At 40.5% G+C, this 13,155-nt stretch overlaps 1 protein-coding gene across 2 annotated transcripts in view; it reads right to left on the bottom strand.

Moving 5' to 3' along the window:
- The window catches only part of ALG9 (ALG9 alpha-1,2-mannosyltransferase), a 94,454-nt gene that overhangs the window by 80,914 nt on the left and 385 nt on the right, over positions 1 to 13,155 (bottom strand). Inside the window, exons 2-4 of one of the 2 annotated variants that reach the window (XM_077780507.1) lie at positions 12,059 to 12,197; positions 11,120 to 11,254; positions 3,636 to 3,706 (exon numbers count right to left, since the gene is read on the bottom strand). In XM_077780507.1, coding sequence (XP_077636633.1) covers positions 3,636 to 3,706; positions 11,120 to 11,254; positions 12,059 to 12,197 — 345 coding nt within the window. Of the gene's footprint in view, positions 1 to 3,635; positions 3,707 to 11,119; positions 11,255 to 12,058; positions 12,237 to 13,155 lie in introns of both variants that reach the window. The other variant, XM_077780508.1, reaches the window with a different exon arrangement.

Genomic DNA, 13,155 nt, shown 5'->3' with positions numbered 1-13,155 from the left:
AAGTCATCACAGCTTCATCTGGTCAACATTTGTTCCAACACCGACCCCCCGTGTTAACCGCCCTCCTGCTCAGGTCCCTTAGTGAAGCTCAGAGCTTCTTTCTTGGCTTCTCCACCTAAGTATCTTTCTAAAGTTTCTCGAGTGAGAATCTGCCAGTGGCAAATTCCTATTTTTGTTTGGTTTATTTATTCGGGTGCGGGGGTGCTACATCAAAGTCTTTTTAGCGCTTCGTCTTAAAAGATGGTTTAGCTGAGTACACCATTTTAGGATTAAGCCATTTTCTCCGGGCACTTTGAAGTGTTTTTTTGTTGTTGTTTTTTTTTAATCTTCTGGCTTTGGAGAGGGCTTCTGTCGGTCTAACATTCCTTTGTAGGTATTTTCTATCAGTTCTCTCAACTTTTAAGACCTTCTTTGCCCTTAGTGTTCTATGTAGTTTCACGAATTCCCTTTTATTTATCCAGCTGAGGATAGGTTAGGCTCCCTGAATCTATGAAATAGGATCTTGGTTTTCACTAATTCTGGAAAATTCTAGCTATGATTTCGCCAAATACTGCCTTCTCCCCATTCGATCATCTCCTAGAATCTGGTTAGATAGACGTTGGATCCATCAACTCTACCATAGAGGTTTCTTAACCTCTTTATATTTTCCTATCATTTTCCTTTTATTTCCTTTTTGTCACTCTGTACTTCTTTCTTACTGATTTATTCGGATCAATCTTCAAGTTTACTCATTAGCAGCGTCTAATTAGCAATTTCAACTAGCCACTGAAATTTAAGTGTCAGTTGTTTACTTTCATTTCTACAAGTTCTGCTTGGCTCTTTTTCAAATCTGCTGGGCTATTTTTGTAGTCTCATTCCTTTTTCCTTTTAGCTTTTCTATTTTATCGTGGTAAGAACATGCGGTAGATGCACCCTCTTAACAGGTTTTTAAGTGTAAAATACAGTACTGTTAGCTAATAGGCACAATGTTGTAGAGCTCTCTAGAACTTACTCATCTTGTACAACAGAAATTTTATACCCATTGATCAGCAACTCATTTCCCCCTCCCCCCAGCCCCTGGCAACCACAATTCTATTCTCGGCTTCCAGGAGTTTGTTTTAGAATCGTCATACACGTCGAATCATGCAATGTTTGTCCATCTGTAACTGATTAGCTCAGCAGGTCCTCAAGGTGCATCCATGTTGTCACATATTACAGAACTTTCTTCTAAGACTGAGTATTCCCTTCTACATATATACGGCATTTCCCCCATGGATCAGTCAATGGACACTTCAGTGGTTTCCGATCTTGGCTACTGTGAATAGTGCTACAATAAACATGGAAGTGCAGATACCTCTTCAAGATCCTGTTTCAATTCTTTTAAATACCCAAAAGCTGGACTGCTGGATCATACTGCACTTCAATTTTTAGTTTTTTGAGGACCCTCCATACTGTTTGCATAGTCAATATATCATTTTGAATTCCCACCTACAGGATGCTAAGGTTCCAATCCTACATTCTTGCCAACACCAGCTGTTTTTTTCTTGATAACAGCCATTCTAACAACGAGGGAGTCATATAGCTCATTGCGGTTTTGATTTGCATTTCCCTTATGATTAGTGACACCATCTTTTCATATACCCATTCGCTAAGCATGTTTCTTCTTTAGAAAAAGGCCTATTCAGGGGCATCTGGGTGGGTCAGTCAGTTAAGCGTCCAACTGGTAGGGGTACTACCAACCCAGAACAGTTTTGAAATAAATTCTCAACTTGGGGTTTGAGGGACCATACAGAGGATGTGAATTCAGTCCTGAACCCAGAAGAAGACCAACATATGGTTACAATCCTCAAAGACAGCACTGGCTTTCTTTCTTCTCCTCTGTGTCACCCAGACTCAAGACCAAAGAATTTTTTTATATGGTATTTTTATCTGTTTTGCAGTGGAGAGATTTTTAAATAATGATTATGAAGTCTAAATACATTTTAAAGCATTATTAAAGTGTCTTAGGTTTCATGTAAAAAAAATAAAGTGGTTATTTTTATTACTGTAACACTTAAATGCTTAATACTTCAACCAACCAATAGGTACTTGGGAAAAGACCATGTACGAGGTGCGAATAAGAGCAGGGAGTCCTGGGGTGCCTGGGTGGCTCACTCAGTTATGTGTCCAACTTCAGCTCAGGTCATGATCTCACCGTTTATGGGTTTGAGCCCTGTATCAGGCTCAGGGTTGACCGCTCAGGTCTGGAGCCTGCTTCACATTCTGTTTCTCCCTGTCCCTTCCCTGCTTGCATATTCTCTCTCTCTCTCTCAAATGAACATAAAAAAAAAAAAATTAAGATTAGTGAGTCCCACAATGGGAATAATTTCCTATCATCTACGTTCAAGGGGAAGAGGTAAATCATAATCCTCTATCTTGGGGCCAAAAATAAGGCTCTACTAGCTTCTACCAAATAAAACACGAGTTAGGTGTTTAAACATCATTTAACATCATATGAAGATATGGAATTTATGAACCTCAGGAAAGAAAGTGAAATGAGAAGTATTCCCCTCCAGTATTTCAGAAAATAAGCTCACTTATTTCCTCAAAAAAATCAATAGGAAAAAAGTTAAATACAGGATTACCATGTGATCCAACAATCCCACCCACAGCAGGGTATAAATCCAAAGGACATGAAGTCACTATCTCAGCGGGCTATCTGTACCCCATGATTATTACGGTACTATTCCTAACAGCCAAGATCTGGAATCAACCTAAATGTCCATCTATGAATGAATGAATAAGGAAAATGTCGTATAGATAACAATGGAATAGGGGCACCTGGGTGGCTCAGTCAGTTGAGTGCCTGACTTCAGCTCAGGTCGTGATCTCACAGTTCATAGGTTCGAGCCCCACATTGGGCTTTGTGCTGACAGTGTGGAGCCTGCTTTGGATTCTCTGTCTCCCTCCCTCTCTCCTTCTCTGCCCCTCCCCAGCCCCCACTCTCACTCTCTCACTGAGAAGTAGTCTAAAAAATAAATAAAACTCTTAAGATATACAATGGAATTTAAAAAGGAAATCCTGCCATTTGCAACAGATGGGTGGACCTTGACGCTAGGATTCCAAGTGAAATGTCAGATACTAAAAGACGTATAGTGTAAAGATCTCACATGTGGAATCTAAAAAAAGCCAAACTGGTAGAAACAGAATGGTAGCTACCAGGGGCTGGGGAAGCAGGGAATCAGGGGGACAGGGAGATTAGGAGATATTGGTCAAAAGATATAAACTTCCAACTAAGTTCCAGAAGATCTAATATACAGCATGGTAAATATAGTTAACAATACATTATTACACTTGAAAGTTGCTAGAAGAGTACATCTTGAATGTTCTCACCACACACAAAGGTGTATTTATGTGAAGTGATGGAGGTGTTAACCTTACTGTCATATTTCATACATATACATTTAACAATTGTACACCTTAAATTTACACAATGTTCTATTTCAATTGTACATCAAAAAAAGTGAAAAAAATTTTGAAGTCCTACTCCAAATATAATATTAGGAGCTAGGAGTAAAGTATTTTCTATTATAAATACTGCGTATGCTATCAGAAATAATCTTATGCTGTATTGAGCTTCCTCATAACACTTTCAGAGGCAAAGCTTTTATACTCACTTATAAAAGTAAAGTTCACAGATACAGCTCACAAAAGCCAGGAGACATCGTAAAAAGTAGAAGACAAGAATCTGAAAGAAACCAAAAACAAGAAAACAAAAGTCACAGGGCTCCTGGGTGGCTCAGTCGGTTAAGCGTCCTGACTTTGGCTCAGGTCACGATCTTATGGTTCATGGGCTGGAGCCTTGCATCGGGCTCTGTGCTGACAGCTAGCTCAGAGCCTGGAGGCTGTCCTCGGATTCCGGGTCTCTTTCTCTCTTTGACCCTCCCCTGCTCATACGGTCTCGATCTCACTCTCAAAAATAAATAAAACGTTAAAAAATTTTAATAAAACCAACAAAAGTCATACAAAGCCTTCAAGATCAAACCACTTTCATTTGTCATTAGTAACATTGTGAACTGGTATAATCCTCTTAAAAGGCAGTATGGATCAAGAACCATAAACATGGTCATATCCCAAGACCCAGTATACCTATTTCTAGGACTCCAGCCCACAGACGTAACTGAAGTAAGGGCGGCGGGAGGGTTAGTTCTACTCATGCAAATGGTCATTGCAACACTATTAATTTAAGGAAAAAAATGGTTTAAAAGAACTATATAACATCCGATTACGGGGGTGGGGGGTGCGGGGAGTCAATTCTGCTACACATTTCATGGACTACTACACAGATAAAATTTACGGTTACAGAAACAGTGAAAGAATAAGATATAAAACTACATTCAAAAAACATTTCCTGAACTATTATATATTGATAATTACACAATACCAGGTAAAAATGCACAATACGTTATCATTTACATGTCAGAATCACAGCTTTGGAAATCAGAAGCATATAAAAAGGCTGAAAAGAAATGTGAGAAAATGGTAAAGACGGCTGAACCAAGCTGGTGGGAGTTAGGTGCAGATTTTCCTTCTTACTTCCAAGTATCTGTAATGTGATTTCATTAAGTTTATAATTAACACCGATTTAAAAAATAATAATAGGGGTTCTATTGAATAGCTTTCATACTATAGCACAGTGGTATGTTTAAGAGCCTGGACTACCTCAGAATATAAGCACTACTGAAATAGATGTTATAATTAATAGAATTACATATGACTTAGAAATACTTCCCATTTTTATCACTAGAACCAAAAAATTCCAGAGTTCAATAAAGTGATCCAATAAATGCCAGACTTGGGGCACCTGGGTGGCTCAATTGGTTGAGTGCCTGACTTCAGCCAATAAATGCCAGACTCATTCATTAATTCAATAAAAACATACTGAATATCTAGTATACACTGAACACTATTCCAGATGCTCCTAGGAATTCAGATAATTTTAGTACCAAGTGTCTACATGCATAAGCACTCCTCATCTAATTGGGGAGAGTACAAAACACATTTAGAAAGTTAAAAATTAACCTAAGTTAATATAAGAGTTGTATTTAGAAGTAGGATAACCATGTTCCCACAACAAATAACGTCCAACATATAAATAGAAGTCCTGGTTGGTGCAAAATGATATACAAAAAAAATGAGGTATTATAGAATAAAAGAAACTGAACTTTATGCACAGATGTAAGAGAATCCAAGAGATTCACCTGATAAACCAAGGACACTAATAAGGAGATTCAGCAAGATTTAGATGAAGATCAAAAAAACAAAGATCAACTGTATTCCTCTGTATCAGCAATGACCACCTAAAAAATTAGCAAAACAAGATTTCTTTCCAAATAGCAACAAAAAGTATCAAGAATGTAAGCCTTAACCTACCCAAGAATAAGACTGAATTGGGTACACCTAAAAATTTTATTAGAAGACATGGAAAACCTGACTAAATGGATCAGATCATTGTAAGAATGAAAATAACAAACCTATAAACATTGATTCTATTAACATATAATTCAGTGCAACTCTCATCAAAACCCAGCAGAACTTGGGGGAGGGACAAACAGATTCTGTAAGGGTTTGTTTTTTTTTTGTTAACATTTATTTATTTTTGAGAGACAGAGTAAGACAGTGTACGAGAGGGGGATGGAGCAGACACAGAATCTGAAGCAGGCTCCAGGCTCTGAGCTGTCAGCACAGAGCCCGACTCAGTGCTCAAACCCACGAACCAGGAGATCATGACCTGAGCTGAAGTAGGACGCTTAACCGACTGACCCACTCAGGCGTCCCTGTAATCATTTTTAAAATATAGATTTTAAAATCGACATGAGGGGCACCTGGGTGGCTTAGTCGGTTAAGCGTCCGACTTTCACTTAGGTCATGATCTCACGGTTCGTGGGTTCAAGCCCCACGTCGGGCTCTGCGCTGACTGCCAGCTCATGAGCCTGGAGCCTGTTTCAGTCTGTGACTCCCTCTCTCTCTCTGACCCTTCCCTGCTCACGCGGTCTCTCTCTCTCTCCTAGAAATAAAATAAATATAATAAAATCGACATGAGAAGTTTATCAACCAGATATTTAACACACACAACAAAACCATAATAAAAATATGGTACTGACAATCTGACCAAGGACATAGAATAAGGAGGCCAAGAAAAGACCTATGAATGTAGGAATAAAGTACCTGATAGATATGGTATCACGAATCAGAGAAAGGATGGATTACTCAGCAGATAGGACTTAAAAATCCAGTTCACTCTACCACAAAAAATAAAGCGAGCTCTTTCTATAATTTATAAAAAATAATGTTAAAATTAGGATACCTGTCTGGCTCAATATAGTGGAGTGTGCAACTCTTGATCTTAGGGTTGCAAATTCAAGCCCCACATTGAGTGTAGAGATTACTTAAAAATCTTTTTTAAAAAATATTTAAGTGCATTAAAGCCTCGTATGTGACAGGTAAAATTATAAAGCTAAGAAAATATGTAAGGACATCTTTGTGAACTGTGGTAAGGAGGGATTTCTTTTGGAAAGACCCAAAACCCACCAATCATAAGTGAAAAACTAATTGGGCTGTATCAAAATTAAAGATTTCTGTTCAACAAAGATCCACAGACACAATAGAGAGGCAACAGCCAAAAGATTTCCAGTATCTAAAACCTTCAAGTGGTTACTTTGAGAACTTCTACAAATCCGTAAAGAAAACCAGAAAACCCAACTGAAAAACAGGCAAAGGATATGAATAGGTAATTCACAGGAAAAAAAAAAAAAATACGAATGACTATTAAATGAAATGTTGCACCTCACATGTAATCGGAGAAATCCAATTAAAATGAGAAACATCTCACATGCATGAGAAGGGCAAAAATTAGCAAGTCAGAAATATCAAGTGCTCAGGAGGTGTAAGGTGGCTGAGATGTGGAACACTGTTGCAGAAGTGTGAAGTTGGATAGCCATTCTAGGGAGCAATCTGGCAGTACCCCATGCATGAAATTAAGTAGCCTATGGATCTATGTACAGGATCCTACTCCTGAGCACATAGTTCAAAGAGACAAAATAAAGGTATTCTTATTTAGAGTAGCAAGAGGTTGGAAAGGTAACCAACACTAGGGGGTGCCAATTATTACCAGATGGTCTTTCAGTAACAATCCACCCTCTCTATTGTGCATCAGGATGCTGGGGCTGGGACTCTTTAAGCTAATTCCCCCTTGCCAAGTGGCCCCCTGTTGGCTTCCATTGGCAGAACCTAACAGGGAGGAGATTAGAAGAAAGAACAAGAAGGGAAATCTTCATTCCTGTTGTGCTTCCTGCTCGTGTCATTAACATAAAAGCAAAAGTGATAGAAAATGAAGGATTCGGTTGAACACGTCAAATTGGAAGAACAGTGGATATTCAAATGGAAATAAAATCCTTAAGCATTGCATATTGTTATTTCTCTATGAAGACCTCATCCTGCATACCTTTCTTCTAAATTTAAGAAAAAAAAAGAAAGCAGAAATGAAAAGATAGGGAAGCAAAGGACAGTTCTATCACCTTCTATAGGTACTATCTTTCTGATGAGTCTAAAATGCAAATGCAATCATGTCTCTCCTCTAAAACCTCTGGATGGCTTCAGAATGTCCTGGGGGGCCGGTGGAGGCGGGGATAAAGTCTAAATTCCTTATGAGAGCCTACCAGGTATTGTATAAATCTGGCCTCCTCCTACCTTTCAGTATCTTGCAACTAACTCCACCACTCCCTCTCTTCCAAGCATCAAACCTATTTATGTAAGGCCATGCTGGCCCTCTTCCCAGCCTCATGGCTTTCCTCCCTCATCCCCATTTTCCCTTTATCTAGCCAATTCCTACTGAACGTCTAGCTCTCTAATCAGGGACTTCTGCCTCATACAAGATGGATTAGCTATACTTTTCCCTATTCCTCCTACTATGTAGAACCAAAAACTGCACATTACAGGTAAAGTAAACCTAAGACGACTCAAGGTAGAGAGAAGGTGCCAGACTGCCTAGGGACTTTAGGACCTGAGGAAAAAAACAGTGGGGAGTTCCCCAATTTTCTTTTTGCCTTCTACATTTCAGACTTAGAGCTAAAGAAGGTGGCAGTAGAAATGCCAAGGAGCACTGACAAACACACACCAATCAAAGCTTGGCTGATCTAGCCAAGAGGCCAAGACAGGAGTAGCCAAACAACACAGAAAACCTTTAGTCAATAATCACTCTACTCCAGCAAGCACCCCAGGGGGGAAAAAAAAAAAGTAGCCCAACTCCCACCCAGGCCATCAAATGTCCAGTAGGAAGCCTTCATCCTTGCTGGTGTAATGAGCTCCCTCTCTGGACACAGGGTCAGTGGAGACTACTTGGGTAAGCCTAGGGTTCCACCTCCTCATCCCACCTAGCAGTAGTGAAGTATCCCTATCCTGCCCACTGGAGTGAAGTGGGGGACCTCAACTTCCACCCCCACATGGCAGTAACAAAGGTGGAGAACTGTCTCCTTTCTCCTGATAGAGTGGTATCAGAAGCAACCAGACCACACAGATGGTATAAAATAAGACCCAGAGATGCAGAGGAAACACATCGGGCCCAGGAAGAAGATCCAGAGTCTCAGAATCTAATACCCCAAATGGCCAGGTTTCGACTGAAAATTACTTGGAAGATGGCAAACTGAATGAAAATTGTCAATCAATAGATACCAAGGAGACAAAGGTCAGAATTATATGACAAACTTTTAAAGGAGCCACTGCAAAAATGATTCAGTGAGCAATTAACACACTGGAAGTAAATGAAAAAAAATTCTCAAAGCAACAGAATATATAAAGAAAAACCAAATGGAAAATTTTCAACTGAAAAAAATACAATAACCAAAATAAAAGCTCAACAGATAGGCTCAACAGCAGAATGGAGAGCACAGAGGAAAAAATAGGTGAACTGGAAGATTAGAAATTGCTCAATCAACACATAGAAAATGGACTGGAAAAAAATGAATAGGGTCTCAGAGACCTAGGAGTCTATAATAAAAACATCTAACATTGATATCACCGGAATTTTAAGAGAAAAGATAGGGCAGGGCTAAAAAAGTACTCTCAAAGATAACAGCCAAAATCTGCCCAAATTTGTCAAAAAAAAAAAATATATATATATATATGCCTAAATATTTAAGAAGGTTAGTAATCTCCAAACAAGACAAACCCAAAGAAATCCATGCCAAGACACATGATAGCAAATTCCTAAAAAGTAATCAGGTTAGGTCTCCATTAACTCCTACTAATTCTCCTTCAGCATTTTGTTTAAATTAGCCTCCCTAATATGCTATCCCATCGTACACTTCTCCGCCTTAAGACCCACTGCATTTCTTTCTCTTTCTGAGGGGGAAGGAGACCAGGGAAGGGACAAAGGGAGAGGGAGAGAAGGATCTTAAGCAGGTTCCGTACCCAGCACGGAGCCCAACTCCAGGATCAGTCCCACAACTGTGAGATTATGACCTGAACCAAACTCAAGAGCTAGACGCTTAACCGAGTCACCCACGTACCCTGACCCACTGCATTTAAAATACTTGTTTGATGTTCATCTTCTACCACTAAACTATAAATTCCATGAGGGCAGGGATTTGGTCACTGTGGGTCACACCCACAACTCTTAACAAAGTACCTGCCAGATAAAAGTTGGTCCATTAGTTAATATCCAAAATATGAAAAGAGCTTATACAACTCAACACACAAAAAACCCACAAATATCCAATTAAAAGATGGGCCAAGGGGCAGCTTGGTGGCTCAGTTGGTTAAGTGTTCAGCTTCACCTCAGGTCAGGATATTGCAGTTCATGGAGTCTGGAGCCCCACATCAGTCTCTCTGCTGTCAGCACAGAGCCGGCTTCAGATCCTCTGTCCCCCATCTCCCTCTCTGCCCCTTTCCTACTCACACGCACTCTCTCACAACTAACAAAAAATTTTTTAAAAGGGCAGAGACATGAATAGACATTTCTCCAAGGAAGACATACAGATAACTGACACAAGACGCTCAACATCACTCATCATCAGGGATATGCAAATGAAAACCACAATGAGATCTCACCTCACACCTATTGGAATGGCCAAAATCACAAACACAAGAAAAAAGGGTTGGTGAGGATGTGGAGTAAAAGGAACTTGTGCAGTGCTGATGGAAATGTAAACTGGTACAGCCTCTGTGGGAAACAGTATGGAGGGGGTCTCAAAAAGTTAAAAATAGAATTATCATATGATCCAGTAACTGCATTACTGAATATTTACCTAAGGAAAATGAAACGCTGGGGCGCCTGGGTGGCTCAGTCGGTTAAGCGCCCGACTTCAGCTCAGGTCATCATCTCAGGGTCTGTGGATTCAAGCCCCACGTTGGGCTCTGTGCTGACAGCTCAGAGCCTGAAGCCTGCTTCAGATTCTCTTTCTCCCTCTCCCTCTGCCCCTCCCCCGCTTGCCCAGTCTCTCAAAATAAAGACATAAAAAAATTTTAAAAAAAGAAAATGAAACACTAATTCGAAAGGATATATGCAACCCTATATTTATAGCAGCATTATTTACAATAGCCAAGTTATGGAGCAGCCCAAGTGTCCACTGACAGATGAACAGATAAAGCAGACGTGGTATATACATACAATGGAAGATTATTCGGTCATAGAAAAAACAATGAAATCTTGCCATTTACAACAGTGTACAAATACCATAGGATTTCACTCATATATGGAATTTAAGAAATAAGAAAAAAGAGAGACAACCCAAAAAAACAAACAAAACTGCTGTTAACTACAGAAAACAAACTGATGGTTACCAGAGGGGCAGGGGGAGAGGGACGGATGAAATAGATAAAAGGGAATAAGAATACACTTATCTTGAGGAGCACCTAGTAACATAGATCATTGTTGAATCACTGTATCCTACACCTGGAACTAAGGTGTATGGCTGTAGGTTAACTATTGCAGAATCAAAATAAAAAAATGTTTAAAAGTTGCTCCATTAATGTTTATTTACAATGAATGAATAAATGACTATTCTAAAAANCCTAACCAACCATTTTTTTCCCTTTTCTGAAAACTGTTCCAAGACTCACCTCTTGTTCAGCTATAACTGCTTCCCGGTGGGCCTGCCCTTACCTTATTAGTTTGTAGAATTCTTGCATGAAATGCAGCTGGCCAGGCATGAAGCAACAGGTAGGCATAGGAGCGAATCGCATAAACTGGGGAATATTCCCAAGTCTGAAACCCCTTCCCATAGATGAGGTAGTGTGTCTGAAAGTACAAAACAGATAGGTTCAGGTTCAAGGTTAAATTGGCCAAAAATGCTTGCTAACAGGATGCAGGTGAAGTTTCTAAGCAAAATTAACAAGAAAGATACACAAAAAATGCTGACATTCAACAGGATTTGCAACGATAGATATCAAAATGACCCAATACTGAAAAATATTAGGATATTATAAATTCCCTAAGACTGTTTGGTCAACGTTGAAAGCTTGAATTTTACTTTTTTTTTTTTAAATACTCATTAACCAAAACAGAGAAACTCTAAATCTTATCTTTTCCTTAAACTACCTAAACATTCTTCTTAATGCAATAAAGGATCGGGAAATTTCACTCTAGATTTTCTCTAACATGAAGTCAGCTGACTTACAAATATATAAATCAAGAAATAGCAGTACAAGCATACCACTTAGTAGCTTTTTTATTTTAGCAAACATCAGATTAACCAAAAAAGCTGAAAGTTCCCTCTAGGGACTCGATTTGACTGTGAGAAATGGAACAGAGAGCTACTGTTTTCCCTTTAAGTTTCACAGTAGGTGTTAATATTTTTAAAAATGTCTTTAAGCATTATTCTTTAAAATTTATTTTAAATCAGAAAATTACAAATTATTTTTGTGAAAAAGCCCAATTTTCCATGGCCTTCAACAACTGGTAAATCATCAGCTTAGAATACAAAAGTGAAAACAAAGTTGTTTTACCACCAGTCACACGTGTATGCATACTACTTGTATCTTAATTGGCATCAAGGCTCCAAGCAGGGAAACCAAGAACAAGACAACTAAAGAAATCACTTACTGGTTCCCAGTAGTTGAAGGTTTCATCGCAGTCAGAGATGTTGCTCAGGAGAGCAGCACATAACCTTGCTGAGAGCAGACACTTGAAAGCAGTAGATCCCTCAGGTGCCCAGACTTGTCCTGCTTTGTTCCCAGATAACCTGCTCAGGAGCAAAGAAAGGAGGTGTCGGGAAGACCCACCAGCTAGAAGGTCTAAAACTGGTCAGAAACGACAAGAATGGCAAGGCCCTCAAAACACACTTAAGTAAGTCACTTAAAAAGTTAGTTGTTCTCAGTAGAAATCAATAAGAAAGGAATGCAGACCTTTATTAATTACTCCTTCCACTTCCTGCTTTTAAGGAGTAAGCTCATTCAGGGGCGCCTGGGTGGCTTAGTCGGTTGAGCGTCCGACTTTCGCTTAGGTCACGATCTCGCGGTTCATGGGTTCAAGCCCCGTGTCGGGCTCTGTGCTGACTGCCAGCTCAGAGCCTGGAGCCTGTTTCAGTCTGTGACTCCCTCTCTCTCTGACCCTCCCCTGCTCACGCTGTCTCTCTCTCTCTCCTAGAAATAAATAAAACATTAAAAAAAAAAAAAAGGAGTAAGCTCATTCATCCCCTACATGGCATCGAAGACACTCCTTCAAGGCCACAAAGCTCTCATTCTCCTTTTCTTTCTTAACGAGGTCACTTCTTTCCACTGCTTTATTCATCTCCCTCTTGTTCAAACGCCCAGAGGCCTCACTTGTGCGGAGCGGACAACCTCCTCGCGTCCCGTGTGCTGACCGCTCCGTCAATGCGGCCCTAAGCCGCAGAGCCCCGGCAGGGACCGCTGCGGGCCCCACACTCCAGAGCAAGGGGTCAGGGCTTTGCGGACAATGACGGAGACCGTGAGAGACAGCCTAGAAAGGTCTGCTCTCTGCTCTCGCCAACGTCTCCCACAGAGGCTCTGCCAACGCAAACGCCGCGCCGCCAGCCCTCTGCGGGCCTGGGCCGGCAGCCCTGAGCAACACGGGACCCGGGGTGGGGGACCCGAGGCGCCGCGAGGCCCGCACGGGGCCCGTCCAGGAGAGCAGCGGGGCCGGGGGGGGCTGGGGGGGTGAGGCAGGCGGGCAGGACCCCC

The sequence above is a fragment of the Crocuta crocuta genome, unplaced genomic scaffold, assembly GCF_008692635.1.
Source record: "Crocuta crocuta isolate KB4526 unplaced genomic scaffold, BGI_CrCroc_1.0 scaffold374, whole genome shotgun sequence".
Classification (NCBI taxonomy): Eukaryota; Metazoa; Chordata; class Mammalia; order Carnivora; family Hyaenidae; genus Crocuta; species Crocuta crocuta.
The sequence above is the reverse complement of the archived record's forward strand: the minus strand, read 5'-3'. Positions and strand labels throughout refer to the sequence as shown.